This window comes from Urtica dioica, chromosome 3 (assembly GCF_054948205.1).
Source record: "Urtica dioica subsp. dioica isolate 48M chromosome 3, U.dioica_male_clone48M_v1_H2, whole genome shotgun sequence".
Classification (NCBI taxonomy): Eukaryota; Viridiplantae; Streptophyta; class Magnoliopsida; order Rosales; family Urticaceae; genus Urtica; species Urtica dioica.
This window is the reverse complement of record NC_142758.1, coordinates 7,168,996-7,195,045: the sequence shown is the minus strand read 5'-3', so window position 1 is coordinate 7,195,045 and position 26,050 is coordinate 7,168,996. Positions and strand designations below refer to the sequence as shown.

Here is a 26,050-nt window from a genome sequence, read left to right as displayed (position 1 = left end):
AGTAGACAAAATCCAACACTAGTATCCAGTGGTGTGTGAAAATAATTAAATTTGTGCACCAAACAACAACTCCCAACAACAAATGTTCATGCAAGAACGTTAAAAACATGCAAGTTTAAATTTAACAAAATTTGGCACCCTACATCTATACAAAGTTGGTAAGAATAATTAATATGACATTAAATCTCACGTCCACACACACACACACACAGTAGTATTTCTCTATAAAAAGCAGGTACCTATGGAACAAAAAAAAATCACACCATACAAGCAACACACGAATAGCAGAAAAAAAAGGATGTCGAACAAAAAGGCGAAGACGAGCAACAAGATTGCGGAGAACTGGGAGGCACTGAGCGGGAAGAACGACTGGAAGGGCTTACTAGAGCCTCTGGACATTGAGCTGAGGCGGTACGTGATCCACTACGGCGAGAGGGCCAATGCGATCGCGGACGCCTTCATCTCCGAGAAGAAGTCGAAGAATTGCGGGCTGGCCCGGTACCCGCCGGAGACCATGTTCTCGGACGTGGGCCTCGAGAAGGGCAACCCGTTCAAGTACCGGGTCACGAAATACATCTACGCGGCGTACCACCCCGGCAAGGACTCGGACAAGGTGTTTGCGACGTCGGAGGCGCCGGACGCGGTGGCGAGGGACTCGAACGTGATCGGCTACGTGGCCGTGGCGACCGACGAAGGGAAGACGGCGCTCGGGAGGAGAGACATCCTCGTGGTGTGGAGGGGGAGTATGCTCACTGGAGATTGGATTGCCGATTTCACCTATGACCTTGTTTCGGGGACCGACATCATTGGGACCGACCACAATCCGAAAATACACAAAGGTTGGTACACTCTGTACATGGCAACCAACTCCTCCCCTTTCAACCGCATCAGTGCCCGTGACCAGGTATATACTTTATTTCATTCTTTTACTTATCCTCTCTTATACACATATATTTGGTGTAATTAATACTTAATTCTACTATAACCACAGTTAAGGAAGATCAGTCACAAAAGAAAATTTTGTGACCAGTCTTAGGCTAGATCTAGTTCTAAAAGTAAATTGAGAAAAGATGAGTAGTCAACCACCCGTACGTTCTGAGGGCGTAAACAACCCCGATAACGTCACTGGGACCAAAAAGTACGTCTTGCGCTCCCGAGCGCATGGTGACGAAGAGTCACTCCATGAAGAGAGCACGACCCGCTCACCATCTCCATCTCCTGATAGCAGGGGCAACCGCATCATGGAGTTAGAGGAGAATATCCGCCGGCTAAAGGCGAGGAACGCAAGGTACCACAGCCGACTGGCTGTGAAGCAACCTGCGCATGACACGGTAATCCCCAACGGGGATCCTGAGAACTTCAACAAAATTAGCCGAAGACCAGTCTTAGGCTAGATCTAGTTCTAAAAGTAAATTTCATAAGGTTTAATTTGTAAAAAAAAAAAAATTGAGAGGGATGATCAATTTCTAATTTTAGTACATTACAGTAATAAATTAATCAAACGCTATAAAAACAAGAGATTCTAAAGAACTTCCACTAAAAACTCAAAAAGAAGATGTTGTATAGTTTCTTGAGAAATTGTCTCAACTACCACAATTTGATAAGTTTTTTTTTTCAATTTCACCAAAAGCTTAATTTGGTGAAAAATACTAATAAGCCATTTGTACAAATACAATTTTACCATCAACAATTGATGTCAATTGTTGACATAGATGTCAATAATAGATGTTGATTATTGACATTTATGTCAACAAACTGAAAACTCAAAATTCACAGATGTCAACATTAGATGTCAATTGTTGGTATCTATGTCAACAATAGATGTCAATTGTTGACATCATGTTGAGGGTAAAATTGTATTTGTATAAGCGATTTACTAGTATTTTTGGCCGAATTAAATTTTTGATGAGAAATTGAAAAAACTTATCAAATAATGGTAATTGAGACAATTTCTCGTTTCTTTACACACAATGGGTGGCTATTTCTACAAGTCAGACAAAAAATTTTTTTTTTTTTTTTTTAATTTAGTTTGTTGTTTTTGTTTCTGGACACAAAATTTTGAAATTGTCGACTAGGTATTTGCGGAGGTGAAGAAGTTGGTGACGCAGTACGAGGCAGAGGAGACGAGCATAACAGTGGCGGGGCACAGCATGGGGGCAGCGATGGCGACGTTGAACGCTGTTGACATGGCCTACAACAAGCTGAACAGCAAGGCCAGCAAGGCCACCCCCCTGACGGCCTTTGTGTACGCGTGCCCGCGCGTGGGAGACCACGGCTTCGCCAGCGTCTTCTCCGGACTCCACGCGGACGGGGGCCTGCGGCTGCTGCGCGTCAACGAGTTCCTCGACACGGTCCCCCACATGCCGCCGCTTCTGTTCGGCTACGTCGACGTGGGCCAGCTCCTCCTCCTCAACATCCTCAACTCCCCTTACATCAAGCCCTTCATCTACCTCTTCCAACAGAGCAAGTTCCTCCCCGTCCACAACCTCGAGCTCCACCTCCACGATGTGGCCGGGACCAAGGGCATGATCGGTGGCTTCGAACTCGTCGTTGACCGTGACATCTCCCTCGTCAACAAGAAAGGAGACTTCATCAAGGACGAGCACCAGATTGTCATTGATTGGTGGACCGAGAAGAACAAGTCCATGATTCAAACCGAGGACGGGAAGTGGGTCCTCGATGATGACTCGAACGAACATCATTAGCGAGGATTTGACTTCGATCTATCCTTATAAGAGCTAATAAATAAGCATACTTACTATGCATTTGGGATTTTCTATCCATCTATCTATCCATGTATCCCCATCTTTGTCTATCTATCTGCATCGTTCTACCTACCAATGAAAGTATTTTCTTAGCCATGACTTATTTCCATTACAAGTAGTAAATATATACTAGGAGAGGCTCAATAATTTTCTCTGCTACATGATTTTTTAAACGCGACACTAGATCTAAACGATTTTTCAATGTAAAATAAGAGGATAAGAGAATGTACAAAATTAAAGAGGTAAGATAATATGATGATGATGACAAAGCAGATGGAGATACATATGACGCAGATGACGAAGATCAAAATGACATTACGAATGTTAGATAAATTACTAGAAAAATATTTATTTTTCTGGAAAATAAAACCAACAGCTTGAGGAAAGAAATAAAAATTACAACACAACAGTATTATGAACAAAAGAAATTAAAACAAGATTAAAGCAACGCCGAGGACCGTTCGACGGTCTCCTTAAAGTAATATTGCCCTCCCCGTGGGTGCCGGAAACGACGAGCAATTTACCTCCCAGGATACAACGGCGGAATGAGAAGAGGTTGCACCAAACTGACTTCTCCGGCGAACTGAACCTGTAACCGACCTGAACACCGACTACAAAAGGAAAAACAATTTCTGGGAGAGATAAGGAACTGAGAGAAGCAGTAAAAAACACTTGTGAATTTTCTGTGTGTCCCCGAATGAGAAAATCAAGCCTCAATATATAAAGGCCAAGGCTGAATTGTTTGAAGTTCCAAAAACTGTCCAGCCTTCAAGGCAATTACTTGCAGGTTATAACAACCATTTAATACACGGTCTTCAACTCACGACCAAGTGAACAGTCAAACGTTTTCAGCCTTAATGGCATTATTACACAGCCATAAGGAGTACTTAATGCTCAAAGAACCATTGGATTGAAGAATCCAAACTGTTGGCTTTAAGTCTCAAACGTACGCTCTGTCTCTTCGTCTGGTCGAGCTCGTCTAGTCGAGCTCGTCCAGTCGAACTGACTTCGTCACTAAGTCCAGTCGAGCTCGTCCGGTCGAGCTCGTCCAGTCGAGCTGGAGAGACTTCGACACTTAGACCAGTCCAGCTCGTCCAGTCGAACTGACTTCGCCACTAAGTCCAGTCGAGCTCGACCAGTCGAGCTCGTCTAGTAGAGCTCGCCTCGTCAAGTCGAGCTGGACCAGTCGAGCTCGTCCAATTGAGCTCGCCTCGTCCAGTCGAGCTCGTCCAATTGAGCTCGCCTCGTCTAGTCGAGCTGGACTGACTTAGTCAGTTCGTCCATTGTGACATAAAGCATACTCCACACATCAATTTCTCATTCATTCTAGCTCAGTTTTTGGCAAAATTATAATCGATATTATACCCCATTCCGCAAGGAAGAATAATACGAAAGAATTATCAAATTCCATTGAGTGGACCCCACTCAAAATTTCGCCTAAACTCAGCAGCTTAATAGACAATAAATACTCAATATTGTCCATTTTCTCTCTAATATTCTAACAATCCCCCACATGAATGAAATTGCATGACGACAACAAAAAGACTCGACACGACTCAATATGGTGATCAGTTCTACGGTCAATACCAGTATAGGATAGGTAGACAAAGTCCTTGAACCTTCCCTCGTAGAAGTATGTCATGTTTACGGACTACTCAGTAGACACGATGTCCTTGAACTGTTAGTCGTTTGTATATAAACGATGAGCATATATCTCGCTGATATTTTCCTGCCACAGGTTTTAGTTCTCATGGTTATGTTCATTTCGGCCCTGAACATGTGCCTGGTTCTGTAAGATTTTCTAAAGAATTACGCCCCGTTAATTCTCTTTTGAAGCGGCCTCACTTCTCTCTCACATAGGTGATCCTTACGACAAAGAGTAATCCCGCATTACTCGTTCGGAATCTCAAAGATCCGATTTCAAAGAATCATTAAAAGCACAATGCTTAGCCTCGTACGGGTGTCACTGATTTTATCATAGGAATAGGACCGGGGTTTTCCCCACAGTGACCTCACTTCATTCTAGCAGTTAGGTTGTCCCTTTGAACCAAGTTCTTGGGATCTCCAGTCATCATGGTTGGGTTTCCTTTGCTAAAACTTTTATTTCATGGGCTTTAGTCCCATTCCTATTGACATCTTCTCTACTTGGTCCCTATTTAACCCCTTGGTTAGCGGATCCGCAATATTGTCTTTGGACCTTACATAGTCAACACTTATGACCCCAGACGAGAGAAGTTGTCTTATGGTGTTATGTCGTCGACGGATATGTCTAGACTTACCATTATACATAACACTTTGTGCTCTACCAATAGCAGATTGGTTATCACAATATATACATATTGCAGGCACGGGTGTTATCCAATTTGGAATATCCTCTACGAAGTTTCTTAGCCACTCAGCCTCTTCACCACACTTATCCAAAGCAACAAACTCAGATTCCATCGTGGATCTAGTTATCACGGTTTGTTTTGAGGATTTCCAAGACACAGCTGCACCACCTAGAGTGAATACATATCCACTTGTGGCTTTAGAGTCTTGTATATCAGATATCCAACTCGCGTCAGTGAAACCTTCAATGACTTCGGGATGTCTAGTATAGTGTAGACCATAATCACGAGTAAATCGTAAATACCTCAGTACTTTCACGATTGCTTTCCAGTGCTCAGAGCTTGGATTACTCGTGTATCTCGCAAGTCTACTTACAGAGTAAGCTAAGTCAGGCCTAGTACAATTCATCAAGTACATTAGACTTCCTATTATTCTAGCATACTCGTTTTGAGACTCGCTATCTCCTTTATTCTTAGACAAATGGTGACTAGCGTCGATAGGAGTTCTAGAGACTCCACTATCATCCTTTGCAAATTTGTCTAGAATTTTATCAACATAGTGTGATTGACTCAAAACAAGTCCATTTGATGTTCTTTTAATCTTGATCCCCAAGATAACATCGGCTAATCCCAAATCTTTCATATCAAATCTCGAATTCAATATGTCTTTTGTGGATTTAATCATGCTTTCATTGCTCCCAACAATAAGCATATCATCTACATATAGACACAAAATTACATAACCGCGTTCGGTCATTTTAATGTAGACACACATGTCACACTCGTTGATCTTGAAGCCATTTGACATCATTACATTGTCAAATTTTTCATGCCATTGTTTTGGCGCTTGTTTGAGTCCATACAATGACTTAATCAATTTACATACTTTCCTCTCTTGCCCATGTGCAACACACCCCTCGGGTTGGTCCATGTAGATCTCTTCTTCGAGATCACCATTTAGGAAAGCAGTTTTGACATCCATTTGATGGATTTCAAGGTTGCGCAAAGTGGCAATGGCTATAATCAATCTTATAGATGTTATTCTCGTCACGGGAGAATAAGTATCAAAATAGTCAAGACCTTCTTTTTTACTATAACCCTTAATTACAAGTCTCGCCTTGTATTTATCAATTGAGTCATCCACTTTCATCTTCCTTGTGAAGATCCACTTAGAACCAAGAGTTTTACTTCCAGGAGGAAGGTCAACTAGTTCCCACGTGTGGTTATGCATTATTGAGTCAATTTCACTTCTTATGGCGTCCTTCCATAAATGACCCTCGACTGAATTTACAGCCTCTTTATAACTTAGAGGTTCGGCCTCTAACATATAGGTAAGGAAATCAGATCCAAATGACTTCTCCACCCTAGCTCGCTTACCACTTCGAGGTAGTTCAGATTCTATCTCATCCTCGGATTCCTCATCAAAATCTTGAGATATTTCTTCTATATTCTCAAATTGTTGATTTGATGAACTCGGCTCATCTTCCTTAGTCTTATACGGAAATACATGTTCAAACAACGATGCATTTTTAGACTCAATAATAGAACCTTTGTTTATATCCGGATTCTTAGATTCGTGTACAATGAAGCGATAAGCATTGCTATGATGTGCATAGCCAATGAATACACAATCTATGGTCTTCGGACCGATCCTCATCCTCTTAGGTGCGGGAGCCAAAACCTTGGCCAAACACCCCCACATTCGCAAGTATTTATAGGAAGACTTCGTTCCTCTAAATAATTCAGACGGGGATTTATCCTCTTTCTTTCGAGGTATCTTATTCAAAAGATAATTCGCAGCCAAAATGGCTTCCCCCCACATTTCTTGTGGTAACCCCGAGCTTAGCAACATTGCATTCATCATCTCTTTGAGAGTCCGGTTCTTTCTTTCGGCAACGCCATTCGATTGAGGAGAATATGGTGGAGTGACTTCATGAATAATTCCATGTTGAGCACAAAATGTACCAAATGGTTCCACATATTCACCTCCACGATCACTACGCACCGTTTTAATCTTTTTACCAAGTTGATTCTCAACTTTCAATTTGTACATGGTAAATTTCTCAATGGCCTCATCTTTGCTTTTAAGCAAATACACATAACAATACTTCGTACTATCGTCAATAAAAGTCACAAAGTATTTGTTACCACCCATCGTAGGTATGAATTTCAAATCGCATAAATCGGTATGGATTAATTCAAGTGACTCACTTTTCCTTTCAACGCTATGAAAGGATGTTCTCGTTAATTTGGCTTCAACACATATCTCCCATTTGTGTTTAGAGTCAATATTAAATTTTGGTATACAATCCAAATTAATTAATTTGCGCAAAGTATCATAATTCACATGACCAAGTCTACCATGCCACAAATTAGATGACTCAAGCATATACGCAGAAGAGGAAGCATTCTCATTATCATTCTTGCCAGTAATGGCGATTACATTCATCTTCCACATATTATCTTTAATATAGCCTTTACCCACATACATCCCATTTTTACTAAGAACAATCCTTTGAGACTCAAAAACCATCTTAAACCCATGGTTACAAAGAAGAGTTCCAGAAATGAGATTCTTCCTAATGTCGGGCACGTAGAGAACGTTGGTGAGCTTCATTTCTTTCCCAGAGGTCATTTTGAGGATGACGTGGCCAATCCCCATGACGTCGGAGGTGGCCAAATTTCCCATGAACAGCTTCTCCCCAGTCGGGCGCATGTCGAGCGAGCAAAACGCGGTTTTGTCGGAACAAACATGGCGGGTAGCTCCAGTGTCTAACCACCACTCCTTGGGGTTTGAATCGACCAAGTTCACTTCAGAGACCACGGCGACGAGAAATTGGTCATCTTTCTCGGTCTCGACGGCATTTGCCTCACTCTTCTTCTTCTTTTGCGGCTTTCGGCAATCCGCGGCGCGGTGACCTTCTTTGTCGTAGTTGAAGCACTTTCCAACAAACTTTTGTTGGGTCTTCTTCTTGAAGGCAGCCCCTTTAGCCCCAAGCTTGTTGGCGGGCTTCTTGCCTCTCGAGCTTTCACCATGCTCGACGATGTTGGCTCTCTCGGACGTGGTTTTGAACCTCTTGTCGGAGCCACGGTTGTCTTCCTCTATGCGAAGGCGAACCACCAAATCTTCAAGACTCATTTCCTTTTGCTTGTGCTTAAGGTAGTTCTTGAATTCCTTCCAACCCGAAGGTACCTTCTCGATGACGGAGGCAACTTGAAAAGACTCGCTAATTGTCATTCCTTCGGCTTGAATCTCGTGAAAGATAAGTTGTAAATCTTGCACTTGACTCACGACCGTCTTATTGTCCACCATTTTGAACTCGAGGAAGCGGTCCACTATGTACTTCTTCGAGCCCGCGTCCTCGGTCTTGTATTTCCGATCTAGTTATTCCCAAAGCTCTTTCGAAGACGCCTTGGAACTATACATGTTGTATAGGGAGTCCGCTAGACAATTCATCACATAATTCCGACACAAATAGTCGAAATCCTTCCAAGTGAGAAACGCCATTCTCACTTTCGGATCGGTCTCGTCCTCTTGGAGAGTCGGAGGATCGTCGGTCAAAAACCGTACAAGACCAATGGTGGTCAAATAAAATAGCATCTTTTGTTGCCATCTTTTGAAGTTCAAGCCATCGAACTTCCCCGGTTTCTCGGCCGGCATCATTACGGGACGCCCTCGGACCGCGCCCGCATTTTGAACAAGACCCGCGGATCCGTTCACGGCCATAGCCGCCATCGATTGAACAAGACCCTCGGGTCCGTTCCCGGCCGAAGCCTCCGCCAAGTTTTGCACGACGATGCTCGGGTTTGAGGCGTTGGTTGTCAATACCTCCACGTTGGAAGGCAGTGGGATGATCGGATTCCCCGACGCATCCACTCCGTTCACAAAGGTGTTGTTGTTGTTGTTTTCCATTACTACAAAAGAAAACACCCAAATTGAATTGTTGAAACAATCAACACAAAAAAATAAATACGAAAACTCCTTCCACGAGCAAGCTGTCTAAGAGCAGATATTACTTTAAGATTGTTAGATAAATTACTAGAAAAATATTTATTTTTCTGGAAAATAAAACCAACAGCTTGAGGAAAGAAATAAAAATTACAACACAACAGTATTATGAACAAAAGAAATTAAAACAAGATTAAAGCAACGCCGAGGATCGTTCGACGGTCTCCTTAAAGTAATATTGCCCTCCCCGTGGGTGCCGGAAACGACGAGCAATTTACCTCCCAGGATACAACGGCGGAATGAGAAGAGGTTGCACCAAACTGACTTCTCCGGCGAACTGAACCTGTAACCGACCTGAACACCGACTACAAAAGGAAAAACAATTTCTGGGAGAGATAAGGAACTGAGAGAAGCAGTAAAAAACACTTGTGAATTTTCTGTGTGTCCCCGAATGAGAAAATCAAGCCTCAATATATAAAGGCCAAGGCTGAATTGTTTGAAGTTCCAAAAACTATCCAGCCTTCAAGGCAATTACTTGCAGGTTATAACAACCATTTAATACACGGTCTTCAACTCACGACCAAGTGAACAGTCAAACGTTTTCAGCCTTAATGGCATTATTACACAGCCATAAGGAGTACTTAATGCTCAAAGAACCATTGGATTGAAGAATCCAAACTGTTGGCTTTAAGTCTCAAACGTACGCTCTGTCTCTTCGTCTGGTCGAGCTCGTCTAGTCGAACTCGTCCAGTCGAACTGACTTCGTCACTAAGTCCAGTCGAGCTCGTCCGGTCGAGCTCGTCCAGTCGAGCTGGAGAGACTTCGACACTTAGACTAGTCCAGCTCGTCCAGTCGAACTGACTTCGCCACTAAGTCCAGTCGAGCTCGACCAGTCGAGCTCGACCAGTCGAGCTCGTCCAGTCGAGCTCGTCTAGTAGAGCTCGCCTCGTCAAGTCGAGCTGGACCAGTCGAGCTCGTCCAATTGAGCTCGCCTCGTCCAGTCGAGCTCGTCCAATTGAGCTCGCCTCGTCCAGTCGAGCTGGACTGACTTAGTCAGTTCGTCCATTGTGACATAAAGCATACTCCACACATCAATTTCTCATTCATTCTAGCTCAGTTTTTGGCAAAATTATAATCGATATTATACCCCATTCCGCAAGGAAGAATAATACGAAAGAATTATCAAATTCCATTGAGTGGACCCCACTCAAAATTTTGCCTAAACTCAGCAGCTTAATAGACAATAAATACTCAATATTGTCCATTTTCTCTCTAATATTCCAACAACGAAATATATAACTGTTGAAGTCATAGCCTTATCATCAAAGTCACATCAAGCAATACAGCTAAAGCTGTTAGGACTGCAAAAGTTCTAAGAGGTTTGTAACCAAGTGTAATGGGATATATAAACACACGTCGAGTCAGTTTAGAGAGTCACTTATTACTAATACATTGAGAGAAAAGAGTGAGTAAACGATCTAGAGGGCTTTGAGCGTTTTGAGGATCAAGAAGGGTCTTTATTACGTGGGAAACATCGAGAGTTTTAGAGTTGTGTGTTAGACCGTATATTTTCTAAAACTCATTTGGGCTTTTGTACGCGAGAAATAATGTGACTCAAATCTATTACCTATTAATAATAATAAGATTGAGTCTAATTGATTTATAAATGAAATCTAAATAAAATTTTCCTATATATTCTGACGGTGGTTCTATATAAAGAGAAACATTAGTAATAGAGTAACAGCTGAGTCATCAGACACGTCAGCTGACACATCAACAAAACAAACAGTCAATCACGTTAAAGGAGTAACGTGACACGCTGGCTAAGCAGTTAGTTAGTTAGTCAGTTAGCGTTGATAGAATCGATATGATGTACTACCATATTATAAACGTAATTCATAATTAATGAGAATCAATCAATCTCGAGAAGAGGATTTCTCTGTCTCTCGATCTCAAATCTCCTTCATCTTCATTCCTGATATTTATCTTGGTATCAGAGCAATTCAACAATGGCAAATGAAGGTTTATCTTTTCGTCATCCTCTCATATCAATAGCGAGCTGAAGCCGGCGATTGCAGTCAACTCGCCTTCGCTACAACTCTGAATACGGAGGTTTCGGTGAAGCTTGATCGAGAAAATTACTCGGTCTGGAGATTGCAGGTACTTCCGGCGATCATAGGTCATAACCTATAAGACTTCATTTATGGAAACAGAGCTCCTCCGCCACATCTCATGGACATTACAGATGAACAATGAGTCAAGACTTCGATCTCCAATCCAGAATTCGTTATCTGGTTGCGTGAAGATCAGCTTCTACTCAGCTGGCTCCTATCGTGGCTCTCTATAACAATCCTCAGATCCGTCACTCGAATTCGAACGTCACACGAGATGTGGAAAGCACTGAAATCTCTGTTCGCAGTCAGATTCAAGGCGAGAATCATGCCACTCAAGCCTCAACTCCAAACCACCAAGAAAGTTTCAAAGCCTCAATTCAACTAATTATTTATGGTAATATTAATTATTTATTGTTTGATCAAGTAAATAATTAATCAATTACTTATTTGTTTATTGCTGGACCAAGTAAATAAATAATTAATTAGGTTTTAAGAAACTGGGCCTTGCACATATTGAGGTGGACAATTTTTTGGGGATTCGGGCGCAAGGATTTGCGACATCCCCCCTTGGTTGTGTGCCAAAAATTCGTCAATGTCATATTGGTATTTACAAATATTTTCTCTTTAGTTTTTAAATAAAGGAGAGAGAAAAATATATAAAAGGAAATAAGATGTCATTTGTTCTCTCTCATGAATATTTATTAAGAATAATATTTAAAATGAAATAATATATTATTTTCCTTTATTCTCTCTTATGAATATTATGAGAGAATACTATTTAAAAGAAAACAAGATAGTGTAATTTATTCTCTCTCATGAATATTATGAGATAATAATATTTAAAAGGAAATAAGATATTTCATTTATTCTCTCATTAATAAATATTCTATATTTAAACAGAAAATAAAATCTCATAGATGTTGATCTCATGGCTAAGAGAGAAAGTAGGATTCATGAGATGAGATTCAATGGTCAAGCTTTGATTCACTAGTGTGAACACAATAAAAAGAAATAATATATTTTGTAAACTACCAAGAATATATCATTTCCACTATTATAAATACGGGGTTCATGAGAAGGCAACAAACACTTTTGTGATTCTGAAATTTTGACCAAGCTCTCTCTCTCTCTCTCTCTCTCTCTCTCTCTCTCTTGGAACTCCGTGATTCCAATCTCATAAACACGGTATGATCTAAACACCTCGTTGTAGATCGTAGTGAGATAAAGATTGTGTCAACTCATCTTTTTTATTCGTCTCAGAGATTACGTCTCGGAAGATTACGGTGTCATCATTGGCGAGTTCAGAGCGTCGAGGAGCTAAAGGTTGAAGATAGTCTTCTAAGACTGAAGACGGAGGAGTCAAAACTTGAAGATTCAGTTGGTGATCCGAATCATGTAAGTATTACTGAATATCTGAACCTAGCTTTTATTGGTTGCTTGATATTGCTTTCATGAATAATTAATAAGTAAATCTAGATCTTGTTAGATAACCATGATATTAATTAGTTCTTGTTAGTGTAATTAATCTTTTCTGCAATTATTATTGTTGTCGAAGTGCAATAATCACCAACATTTTGACCCGAAAGTACTCTCTCTTTATCGACTTCAAAAGGAGTTTATTCCTCCCATTTGTCATGATTCGAAGATCTTCCTGAACTCTCAGTCATTCGGATTCTTATCCCAATTTTCCTTGAACTTCCCGATTCCTAGAAAGTGACGTCGGGCCCTTTCAAGATAATAAACTCACTTCCGACGTGAAGTAGAGTAAGAAGCTATCGTCATACTCAAATCTCTCTTTAGAACCCTAGATCGAGGGACATTTCATGTTTAGGCCTCAAAGTGCTCCGTCTTTCTCGGCTTCAAAAAAAATTGATTCCTACCCTTTTGCCAAGATTCGAAGACTATCCGAGACTCTCGGATATCTGAGTTCTTACCCCGATTTTCCTACAGCCTCTCGAGCTTCAGAAAAAGGATTTCGGGCCCTCCGAGACAAAGACACATGATCAAGTCCGTCAACGTCACGTGCCCTTTAGTCTTAATCGAAAGAACACTTAACAAGTCATATGATTCACGCCATACAAAAGTTACAATAGTAAATTGATTATACAAGAGTTTTGATGAAGACCTCAACAAGATGATTGGAAAAACGGTTTAAAAGATCAGCACAAGTATCTGTGCATATCATCTACAAGATTCTTACTTTAAAACCTCCTACGGACCATAATTACCGGTGAATAGCTTACACCTGTTCATACTTCTATGTATTCATAACCGGTCACACCTGTTCATATTTCTATGTATTCATAACCGGTCATAAACTACAAGACTGGTCGAGTACAATTCAAAAGCTCAGAAGCACAAGTACATATGCTTGTTGTGATGTTGCTTAAAACCTACAGCGGATCATAATTACTGGCGAATAGATAAGCAAAGTATATAAAAAAGCATAGACAGGAAAATGTAAAATTCAGCAAACACAAAAACTTTCAATGCTCTCTCAATCCATAATCCATAAACACGGTCGAAACCTAAATAACAATAATCACTTAAAACTTAGCTTATAACTTAAAACCAACAATTTAACATGCCGTATGCTCAAAGGACGCTTCAGTTTCTCTTACTTTTCTTTTCTCTCCAATCTCTGACCCGAGTATGACTAACCCATTCAAAAAGAAACTCAGAGGGAAATCGAATTCGCCTCAATCTCCCTTTCTCCTGAAGGAACAGCCCTCGGTGAGCCTAGCGCGACCACCGGTGGGTTGGCACAACACCGTCTGGCAATTCCCACACACCACCACGGTTTGAGAGTGGCTAAAAACAGTGGTTCTGCGATAGCAAATTGTGAAGCTCGCATCAAAATCACTCCAAATCCTAACGAAATTGAAAATCAACAAAATCATAGCAGAAAAATTGCGAGCGAAAAACTCACATGTTGAAACAGCCCTGGCATTTGACATCCTATGAGAAAAAATATAAAACAGATTGTTAGGAACTGAGCATGAAAACAAACATAATTTCGAATTAAATTACTGATTCGTACCATGAAGAAGGAGTTCGGGGATTGAATGAGACGCTTGAGCTTGTGCTTCCTCTTCTCAAGCTCGGCCGGTGGGTTGAGCAAATCAATGTCGTTTTGAAGCACCTATGAGAACAATTCACAATGAATACAGAGGCGAACAGCATCGATATTAGCGAGATGAAGGAAAATGAAATTAGGAGAATTAGGGCTCAACTCACCATTTTGGTTGTCGGAGGTTAGACTCGGGGGATTCGACGATCTCTATAACAGACTGTAGAAACCCTAAGCCTGATACGCTAGAGCTTGGAGGCGGGAGAGACTTAAGGCTTCGTAGACGTAAACTATATTCGGCTAGAGTGGATCAATATCACCCGTTGGATTTAAGCTCTCCGCTTGTAACCGTGGATCAAATATATCTTCTAATGGTCTGATCAAACTGTTTATATTTCGATAAATAAATTTTAAAAAAAAAAAAAAAAAAGTTTATATTATTATTTTTTTAAAAGAGATTTGTAAAATAATATTTATTTAATAGGGTCCTTTAAAATAATAGTCAAGGTTTAAAGAGAAAATTAGCTAATTGCATTTATAAAAAGTCAGTTTTAATTCTATACCCTCATCTCATTTTTATTTTCTTTTTCATTTATTTTTTTAGTCCAAAACATCAAAATTACTTATATGCCCATCATTTTAACCTTATTTTTTTAATTAAAAAGAAAATAGAAAACTTGAAAACTTCTGAGAACCCAAAACTTCTTCTTCCCGCTCTGTCACCCAAGAGACCTAGCACAATAAAGGAACAAGAAGAGAGACCACCTGACCAGTAAAACCGGGAGAGAAAAAACTTTCGGCCAAGAGAGAGAGAGAAAGAGAGGCGTGGGCTAGTGAGAGGCAGAGCGAGAGTGAGCAGAGAGAGACACCGGCGGCGCGCGGAGGACGAGGGCGCGAGGTACAGTCTGACGAAAACTCAAGCGCGGAGAACTGAGGTAAAACCCGAGTCCTTTTGATTTCTTTTCGAATTGGATTTCTGAGTTTGAGGCCACCGGTGACTTCATCGACCACTTTCACTGGCCCTGCATATGTCACAACCATGCGTCAGTGTTGATGCTTAAGTTAATGATTAGCCTAGAATAGCCATAATCGTCCTGGAGAAGTGTTAGAAAATGAGGAATATGAAACTAAAGAAGTTATTGGAAATGAAGAGAGAGAGAGAGAGAGAGAGAGAGAGAGAGAGAGAGAGAGAATTGAATATTAGGATGTTTGGGGTTACGTATAAACTTAAGAAGGAAAAAAAACAATCAAAGTTCAAAACATCTTATCTGTGATCAATGAACTCACCTGTAAATGGCTCTTTAGGTGGTACAAAGTGAGACCAGGAATTCCCATAACTCTCATTAGACTCTTTGGTGTAGCCTCTGATTATATATCATGCATACAAAATACACACACACACACACATATAAATATATATACATACCATATTGATGAGCGTAAAAGAACTTACTTTCTGGTCCACCTTCAACAAACCTCAAATGAAGCTCTGAAGTCCATTTGAGCCTTGGCTTGGCATCAGTGGACAACACCAAATTCATATTCCGATTTTGCATATTATTCTTCAAAAATACAAGCAAACGAAGGATTGAAGAGTTTGTGACGATGAAACTTGTATAACATGTAGTAATATAAATTAATAAATTATAAAAAAATATAAAGTGTTGGAGACCTTGTTGTTTTGTTTATATATATAAATTAATTAACTTCTGTTGTTGTTGTTGTGGGTTAAATAAGAGAGTTGTTGCAGTGTCTTACGTTCTCACTCCATACTATTTATCCGCTAGTTTTTCCTTCCAATTCATATATTTATTGTTATTATTCGGTTGATTCAAAGTTTCTTCATTCATTCTACCACAAGATATAGATTTTTTGGATGTATTCATTTGTTCATTTCTTTCCACTTCCTGGCTATTTGTGTTTGAATCTTTAGAAAACTCATACTTGCTTTAACGACCAAAAAAGAAGAATAAGAATAAGTAGAGGTTAAAGGTAATCAATTCTTAACAGCCAATGTCTATTGATTCAAAGTTAAGTGGTTGTGTATTGGTAAGTGCACTCATGTTTCCTTTATTAATTTTTATTCAATATTGGAGGAAAATAAAACTTTGTGTTATTTTTTTAAATTTTTTATTTTTTTGTAAACAGGGGAACTGATTGTGGAAAATATGCAATCAAATATATCGAGTTTGATTCCGCCGGAGTAGGCTTTGAAGATATAAACGATGCTAACGTTCCACTCTTTAAGAAGAAGATGGCCGTTGATATTTTTTAAGGCAATTGGGACCTTTGACTTATATTCAATATATGTACTTGTTAAGTATATTATGTGTCTTGATACTTATTAGGATTAATTCCGTTTTTACCCCCTGGACTCGTACCTCGATTTCATTTTACCCCTTGGACTCGGGATTGTTGCAGAACTCATCTCAGAACTTAGACACGTGTTACAACTTGGCACTTCCGTCAGTATTTTGACGTTAAATTTAACTTTTTGATGACGTGGCATGATTTTAAATGCTTTTAATATTTAAATATTATTATCAGATTAAATAATTCAATATTTATATCTCTCTCTCGTCTCTCTCTTTCCTTTCTTCTTCTTCTTCTTTTCTTCTCTGCATTTTTTTTCTTTTCTTCATTAATGAACAAAAAGCTTCGATCATTATTACTTATTGTTGTTGTTTTGTTGCATCTTTTCGAGTGAGTAGGTATTAAATGAATATAATGGTATTGGGCAATGTTGGTACAGATTAAAAGGAATTAATATATGTTGACGCTCTGCTACGAAAACCTGCAAATAGAAGAAATAAAAATTGAAGATAAATACAGTTATGGAGTGGAAGAACCTGTGGGTGGGCAACCTTGGGAGCGGCGTCACCGAGCCCTATCTGTGGGAGCTGTTCTCGCAGTACGGCGGCGTTGAGAGCGTCACCGCCTACACCTCCCGCAGGTACGTGTTCGTGTTCTTCCGCCGCCCCCAAGACGCCGCCGCCGCGAAGGTGGGCCTCCACGGGTTCCCCTTGGGCGGGTCCCCTCTCAAGATCGAGTTCGCCCGCCCCGCCAAGCCCTCCACGGGTTCCTCTCAGACCGCAACACCGCCTTCATCGAGTTTGCCCTCCTGGAAGACGCCTCCCGCGCCGCCGCCGCCATGAACGCCAAACCCTCGGCCGGTCTCCCCATTCGCGTGGATTTCCTCAGATCCCACCCTAGGGACGAAGACGACTCTCATCAAACTCAAACACAACACCCCACTCTCCTCTTGTCCATCGCTTATCCTCACGACTCGACGAGAAGGGAGGCAAATGTGGCGAGGGACAAGGAGGTTGCACTTTCGTAGACCCTGGCTTCGTGCTGTGGGTTGGCGGTGAAGGAGAGGCGGGGCCAGGAGGCCATGTGGTTCCTGGGGAAGTTGTCGCAGGAGATGGTGGAGAAGGAGTGGTCGATGGGGTTTTGGGAGCCCCACATTTGGCTGAGGGAGGAGATGATGACGTGCTTGTTGCCGTTGCTGTCATAATCTTCTGGGTCCTTGCTGCGGTATATTTTTGTCACTCCGAAACCCGTTCGAGCATCAACATATATTAATTCTGGCTGAGATATGTTGGAATTTGGGGCTTTCGGATTTTTGTGATGTTTTTATGGATTCAGGTTGGTTTTGATTGTTGAGGTTGTGATTAAACTCGAATTGTTTGATGAGTTTTGCTCATTAATGAAGAAAAGAAAAAAAATGCAGAGAAGAAAAGAAGAAGAAGAAGAAGAAGAAAGGAAAGAGAGAGACGAGAGAGAGATATAAATATTGAATTATTTAATCTGATAATAATATTTAAATATTAAAAGCATTTAAAATCATGCCACGTCATCAAAAAGTTAAATTTAACGTCCAAATACTGACGGAAGTGCCAAGTTGTAACACGTGTCTAAGTTCTGAGATGAGTTCTGCAACAATCCCGAGTCCAGGGGTAAAATGAAATCGAGGTACGAGTCCAGGGGGTAAAAACGGAATTAACGTGAACAAGTCCTTGAGAAGGTATTTTGATATGAACAAGTCCTTGAGAAGGTATTTTGAAGGCATTAACGTTTTTATAGAAATGCAAGGTTCTACCGATCGGTAGAGCTACTCTACTGGTCAGTAGATCAATATTACTAGTGGTTCTACTGACCATTAGAGTTACTCTACTGGTCAGTAGATCAATATTACTAGTGGTTCTACCGAGCATTAGAGCTACTCTACTGGTTAGTAGATCAATATTACTAGTGATTCTACCGAGCATTAGAGCTACTCTACTGGTCAGTAGATCAATATTACTAGTGATTCTACCGAGCATTAGAGCTACTCTACTAGTCAGTAGATCAATATTACTAGTAATTTTAAATTAATGAGCTTCATCTATAATATGTATCCTATGATATATTTGATTAAAATTAGTGAACAATTAATTAAAATTAGATTAATCTATAACATTAATGACAAATTTATTAGAATTAGTTAGTTTCATGTATAATAACAAACTCATGTGTATAATCTAAAATTAATGAGCTTCATCTATAATATGTGTCCTAAGATATATTTGATTAAAATTAGTGAACAATTAATTATAATTAGATTCATCTATAACATTAATGACAAATTTATTAGAATTAGTTAGTTTCATGTATAATAACAAACTCATATGTATAATCTAAAATTAATGAGCTTCATCTATAATATGTATCCTATGATATATTTTATTAAAATTAGTGAACAATTAAGTAGAATTAGATTCATCTATAACATTAATTAATGACAAATTTATAAGAATTAGTTAGTTTCATGTATAATACAAAGTCATGAATAATTTAAAATTAATGAGTTTCACCTATAATATGTGTCATATGATATATTTGATTAAAATTAGTGAACAATTAATTAAAATTAGATTCCTATATAATATTAATGACAAATTTATTAGAATTAGATTTATCCATTATATATTTTTAGTTTTATATGACTCTACTGAGCATTAGAGCTACTCTACTGGATAGTAGATCAATATTACTAGTGACTCAACTGAGCATTAGAGCTACTCTACTGGTCAGTAGATCAATATTACTAGTGGTTCTACTGAGCATTAGAGCTACTCTACTGGTCAGTAGATCAATATTACTAGTGGTTCTACTGAGCATTAGAGCTACTCTACTGGTCAGTAGATCAATATTACTAGTGGTTCTATTGAGCATTAGAGCTACTCTACTGATCAGTAGATCAATATTACTAGTGGTTCTACTGAGCATTAGAGCTACTCTACTGGTCAGTATATCAATATTAATACATATAAGCATCTTTTTTTTTTATCACTTCTTGTGTTTTTTTGTTGGTGCCGACCTAGCTTCTCCTCCATTCAAAGGGCATCTTGATATGTTATGTCCAAGTTGATTGCATTTTGAGCATCTATTCTTCCGCATCTTCTCTCCCACTAGAGGAATTCTCTTTGTCTTATTCGTGCATTTTCTCTTATGAACTATTGGAGGTATAACATCAACCAACTCTGCTTCTTTAGGAATATCCCACTCGCATTGTGATGGAACCGGGTATATATTTTCTGAATATGCAAGCAACCATAAATCCACTGTGTAATACTCAGAGCTGTAATCACGCACATTCTCTAAGGTCTTCAAAGCTGCTAAAGCATGTGCACATGGAAGTCTATCGAGATCGAATACACGACAAGTACAACTTTTTCGACCCAAATCCACAACCGCATCGTACGTCCCACCAATGACCGAGAACTCATACTTTGAGTTTCACACACAATTTTTCAATTAAGTCGGCTAACTAGATCTCGATATTTATGACGATGATAACAGGCTTATCATTCTTTTCACTAACCCAATGATGCGATCCGTCTTCTTTTTTACACTTTCCATTGTAATAAACCGTTATCGTAGTCTCCATCATTATCTACAAAATGATAATTAAAAATTAGAATACTGCTCTACCGATCTACTGCTCTCCTGATCTACTGCTCGACTGATCTACTGCTCTAGTGATCTACCTCTAGAACTCTACTTCTCTACTACAAATAAACCAGTATCAGTAGAGTTCGACGATCATCTTCAACATTCGAAAATATTTTCCAATCAAAGTTTCATTGAGTTGGATACATATTTTTTTGGTTCAAATCTAAGAAAGTTTTCAATCTAACACAACAAAATAAGTATCAAACTCGAAATATAAAAATTTCATTGATGAAATTACCTAAACACAAAGCCCTAGTTTGTTTAGGGCTAGAGTTTTTGCACCGTCAATACCGTCGCCGTCGCCGGAACTCGTCTTCGCCACCAGAATGTCTTCCGCCCGAATGAAGCTTCACTCACCCTTGGTGTGGTGTGCCAAGCACGTATGGGTGGCTGTTTTTTTTAATATGCGCTTTCTTCAGGCAGGTTATTTTGTTTTAAAAAAAACAATAAAAAAAATGAAAGGGTATATTTGAGAGATGAGGTATTATTTGTTTAAGAGGGGTACTCACCTAAAATTGAAACTTTTAAAGGCATGAAACAAAATGTTGCAATTTTTAAGGGCATAAACGAAAATCACCCAGGTTTAAATTATATTAAGCTATTAGTCAAAGACTTTTTAATTGTACCTAAAATACCCTCATGATTAACTAACAAAACTTCTCATTCATTCTCTTTTTACATTCATTCGATACCTATTCGAGATCATCAAGCTCATGGATTTTAGCAAATTCTCTTTTGACTGACCGCCTCGCGTTCTCGTCTCGGTCTTTGTTCTCGAACGTGACAATGGGATCCTATGAAATTTGGTTTGGGTATTTGTTTTTTTTTTAATCTTGGTTTGGGTATTTGTTAAAGGGTATAATTGGAATATTGTGATGTTGGTTATTGAAATGAGCTATTTTCCTAATTAAATTTATAGTTGGGCCACAATTTTAAATGAGGTAGACTATTTAGGCTAAATACTTAGCCCGCTCTTTTTTAAAAGAGGAGCATACAATTTTTAATATTGTTTTCCTAAGCATATAAACTTAGTTTTTTTATGCTCTCAGCAAAATAAAATGTATATCTCAATTAAAATTATAGTCAAACTATTCAAATAATTAAATAAATAGCCCAATACATGTGTTATGCTTTAATTTAGACTTTTTTTTTTTGCTAGAATTTTAAAGAATGGAGTTTAAATGAGCTATATGCCTAACTCCCAACTAAATTATCTCATAGATAAATAAAGACGTAGGAATTTATCGAACGAACCGCACTCTTTCGTATACGACAGGAGTCCATTGATGAGAAGTGGCCGGGGAAAGCTTAAACCCAAGAACAATTGAAATTCCTAGGAGTTAAGACCATTCACTTTGTCTTGAAGTTGGATCTCGCGGCCGGTTGAAACATATAGCCAAGATAAATCATGAATCAAAATAGAAAAGTTTGTCCCACATATGAGATAAATATTTCGTAGTAGCCTACTGTACATCTTCTTGGTATATTCAGATAATAAGAAGGAGCATAAACTAATAATTCTATAGCTACAAAGATAGTTATTAAATCGTTAGCAATGTATAAAAACATTCCTCATAGAGTATATGTTAATACAATTAACAGAAACATTGTTATAGCTATTTATGTACATTCAACGTACGCTACAGATAGAGGAATACATAAAGTTGAATTTAGTAAAATAAGAAATTCAAAGATTTTGTTGAAACTGTTCATTTGAGAATTTCATGAAAAGCTAATTATAGGTTCTTCTCCACCGGAACAATAGGGCAGTTATGCTCATTACTAAACTTGATGAAGAGATGGAATATAACTAAGTTATATCTTTTTTCATCAGAGGTTCAATCAATCATCTGAAGAAGAATTAGGCAAAAAATTAGGATACATTCTAAGAAAATAAAACTTCCATATAAGATTAGTAGATGAAAAGCTTTCACAAAAATTCTCGTAGAATCGGTAATGAAGTTTTCATTATTTACGTGTCATATCATGAATTAGTTAATGCATCCGATTTTCAACAAATTCTAATTGTTTCGAACTTTTTATTTTTGGAATTTTTAAGGAATCCATATTAATAGGATAAAACTTAATTCATAAGGTTCCCCTTTCGTTTGTTCGAGATATATATCGATCAATTATGAAAAAGAAAGTCTTGGAATTGACTTTTTCTATTTTTTTCGATAGAGGTTTATGGATCCATGATGTATGTAGATCGTTGTCATGTATTAACTAAAATGTTCGAAAGATTTATTTCCCTCTACCATTCTATATGTCTTTTCTTTTTTTTTTTCGTATGACATCTTAGTTTTATCGAATCCATTAGTTTAAAAAAAAAACAGAATTCGTTAGTTCGGAAACTTTGCTTCAGAGATCTGTTAGTTCCATAATTTTCTCTAGAAGGTCGGCTCTGAAGAGTAAGACCTCAAGCCTAACCCAGGATCAAGCATCTGTCAGTGCCTTAAAATATTTTAAAAATGGGTCCAAAATTTAGACTTCCTTACAAGAAAAATATCTAGTGATTTGGTTATGAGACGTTTAAGAAGTGAAATGCCTTAGAATGGCCTAAAACACGCCTGAAGTGATACGAACATAATGAAATATTTCAACTCAGATTTATGTCACTGAGTACATCTAATCATGTCGATAGGATTCTTGGACCGAATAAAAATTATAACGAGTCAATGAGTTACGACGATACTTTGAGGGTGCCAAAAGGTAACATGCACCATTTATCACGATAAAAATAAAGAAAAATTACACGGACTAGCCAAACTCAAACGTCGAGATTCCAGATTAGCCAACTTTAAAAATATTTTGAGAAATAGCCAATTTTGTTGAAGTGGCGTTTCAGCCAACTTTGTATGTCAAATTTACCCATGCTGAAGCTGCGTTTTATTTTGAGAAAGAATCAAAATGAAGAAGTCAACTGCTCGCCCAAAATAAAGGCTTAATACTAACAGATATGTTCTCGAATTAAAAAAAAATTGTGTGATATTCAAATTTAAATTTTTTTCAACCCTTAAATATTGAATATTCGATGCACAACACATACGTAGGCAATTTACATTCTCTGTAAGTGTGTCCACAATTAATTGACAGCAATGGCGATAATGCTTGGAATAATAATCACGAGTCATTTGAGAAAAAATTGGGCCTCGACGGCAACGAGCTCAGGCTCGGCGGCTTCTGGTGCGTCCGCGGAGTCGGGGCCGAAGTTGTTCCTCTAGAGTCGGTTCATCGATGCCAAGAGCGTGAAACCTTCGAATCACGGCTTCCATAGCCGCATTATTTTCATCATTGTCTTCGTTCATGGCGTTGAAATCATTATTTGATGTGTTGTCTTGGATTTCTGAGCTCATGTTGACGATACTTTCCTGTAAATTAATTAATGAATGATAATTATTCATGGAGTATGGATGGAGGAAGGAAAAGTGGTGAAGGGTTGTGTATGTTTTGTGAGTTGGTGTAGGCCTTATATATACACAGTCAAGCCTGATAGATGTGTTAAATTCGGACTTGTAATCCGAGTATGACTTATATGTCGAACTTATAATACGATTAGGAATTAGGATTTAATAAACCGACTTTTAAATATCTTTCCGCGTAGTAAACTTCTGTTGATTTCTGTTTATTGTTGTTAGTGGTGATTGTCGTTGGTTTGAAATTAGTGTTGAAATTAGTATTTAAGTATGTGGAATTCTGTTGATTTAAAAATTAGTGTTGATTTGTGAAATTAGTGTTGGTTTGTATTGATTTGAAATTAGTGTGGAATGTCTTTGGAATCTATTAATTTGTGTTGATACGTGTTGATTTGTATTGATTTGTTGTTAAATCTGTTAACTTGTGTTGATTTCTATTGATTTGAAAACTAGTGTTGGTTTGTGTTAATTTGTGTTGATATGTGAGTTAGTGTTGAAATGTTGTTGGAATATGTCAATTTGTGTTAATAAGTGTTTATTCGTATTAATTTCAATTTTTATTTGTATGAGAATTGGAGACTCTTTGTTAGTTTGTGTTAATTTGTGAGTTAGTGTTGAAATCTCGTTGGAATCTGTTAATTTGTGTTAATAAGTGTTTATTCGTATTAATTTCGATTTTTATTTGTAGGAGAATTGGCGACTCACTGTCTCAGGTCGGAGAATTGGCGATTCGAGATGGATCGACGGTGAAGATTGGCGGAAAATTGCGCAAGTTGACTTGGCGTTGAAGACCGACGGTGAAGATCTCGTTATATCTTTAGAAATTTTTTTAAATCTATCAATGAAACAATTAAATAATTGTAATATTTTTCATTAATTTATTTATTTCTGTTAACTAATTTATTTTTGATAACCCTTCATTTTAAATGAATAGTATTATTGTCTATTTATATTGGTTAATGTGGTTAATTAGTTAGGCAACAAAATAAACCAAACATTAGCTATTTTGTCAGTTTCATGTTTCAAATTGGCTAATATACTCTAGCTAAAATAAAATTGACACTATTAGTTAGATACAAACCAAGGATCGAAATACCGTTACCGTTACCGTTCCGAGCCTTCGAATTTACTGGTAACCGCCCGTACCGTAAAGGAATACCGGGGGAAGCGAGAAAAAAAAAGGAAACCGGTACCGTTGAACTTACCGTTACCGTAGAGGAATACCGTCAAATACCGGTATTTACCGAGGGGAATTCAGAAAATAAATATACAAAAAAATATACAAAGTACGTAGGATAAAACAAGTCACAAAATTTCTTCATAAATCAATAAACAAGTTCATCATAACCTTAAATATCACTAACTAATCACAAAATTATCAAATAATTCGGATTAAATCCAAAAAAATTACAAACATCAACACAAAATTTCTAAAATTAAAAACAAGTCACAAATTTATTCATAAATCAATAAACAAGTTCATCATAACCTTAATCATCACTAACTAATCACAAAATTATCAAATAATTCGGATTAAATCCAAAAAAATTACAAACATCAACACAAAATTTCTAAAATTAAAAACAAGTCACAAAATATCTTCATAAATCAATAAACCACTTCATCATAACCTTAATCATCACTAAATAATCAAAAAATTACCAAATAATTCGGATTAATTACAAAAAATTAGAATCATGAACACAAACCTTAAATCAACACTACATTTAAGTTCACAACTATCAATTTATACTTAATCTTCAAAAATTATCAAGAAATTTCAAGTTTTAAACTCAAAATCATCAAAAAATAAAATTTGGCCGGGAAGTGGACCGGGAAACGGGTTACCGGCGGGATCTGGGAAGATTTGGCCTTCGTCGCGTCGGGAAATGGGCGGGACGGCGGGATCCGGTCGGAAACCGGTCGGAAAGCTGGCAAAAATGGTCTGGGTCGCGACGGTTTTCCCGGAACCACCGGAAAGTTCCGGTTCTAGTGGTTCCGGTGCCGGGGAGCTCCAAAAAGGGGGAACCGGACCGGTTCCCGTCCGGTTCCCCCGGTTTTTAAATCCTTGATACAAACACTAGTCGATCATTTTAGAGGCTTTTGAATGACGTGGAAATACGTGAGATTTTACCCAACAAGAGTAATATTAATACATTGTTAAATATATATATATATATATATATATATATATATATATATATATATATATATATATATGTCAAGAAACTATATTTTGATCTAAAACTAATTGAAATTTGAAATTTCTCAAAAGAATTTAATCTCTTTGGAAATTTAAACATTGATTAGACCTCAATTTTTCCTAATCATGTCATACAATTTTTCTTATATAAAGGGTTAATTCATCTTGCTTATAGAGAGGGGCCAAAAAAAAAAAAACTGACTAATCTA

The 26,050-nt window shown here is 38.2% G+C and overlaps 2 protein-coding genes across 2 annotated transcripts; one reads left to right on the top strand and one right to left on the bottom strand.

The window, feature by feature from the left end:
- The first annotated feature begins 239 nt into the window (after positions 1-239).
- Positions 240-2,861, top strand: LOC149402282 (phospholipase A1-II 4-like). Its single transcript, XM_089609860.1, has 2 exons — positions 240-904; positions 2,076-2,861. Exons 1-2 carry the CDS (start codon positions 242-244, stop codon positions 2,703-2,705), a joined length of 1,293 nt encoding a protein of 430 aa, XP_089465986.1. The 5' UTR covers positions 240-241; the 3' UTR covers positions 2,706-2,861.
- A 10,776-nt stretch (positions 2,862-13,637) lies between these two features.
- LOC149402281 (small ribosomal subunit protein eS27y) lies at positions 13,638-14,568 on the bottom strand. The gene is made up of 4 exons (XM_089610189.1): positions 14,393-14,568; positions 14,196-14,297; positions 14,085-14,113; positions 13,638-13,981 (listed from the first exon to the last, which is right to left on the bottom strand). Exons 1-4 carry the CDS (start codon positions 14,393-14,395, stop codon positions 13,855-13,857), a joined length of 261 nt encoding a protein of 86 aa, XP_089466315.1. The 5' UTR covers positions 14,396-14,568; the 3' UTR covers positions 13,638-13,854.
- Between the last annotated feature and the right edge of the window lie 11,482 nt (positions 14,569-26,050).

Bases quoted from the DNA above. Each gene is read 5' to 3' on its own strand.
- LOC149402281 (XM_089610189.1), bottom strand. The intron at 14,114-14,195 runs GTACGAATCAGT...TTTTTCTCATAG, and splicing joins CCCCGAACTCCTTCTTCATG to GATGTCAAATGCCAGGGCTG. The intron at 13,982-14,084 runs GTGAGTTTTTCG...TTGCTATCGCAG, and splicing joins TGCCAGGGCTGTTTCAACAT to AACCACTGTTTTTAGCCACT.
- LOC149402282 (XM_089609860.1), top strand. From the start codon at position 242: ATGGAACAAAAAAAAATCACACCATACAAGCAACACACGAATAGCAGA. The intron at 905-2,075 runs GTATATACTTTA...ATTGTCGACTAG, and splicing joins GCATCAGTGCCCGTGACCAG to GTATTTGCGGAGGTGAAGAA.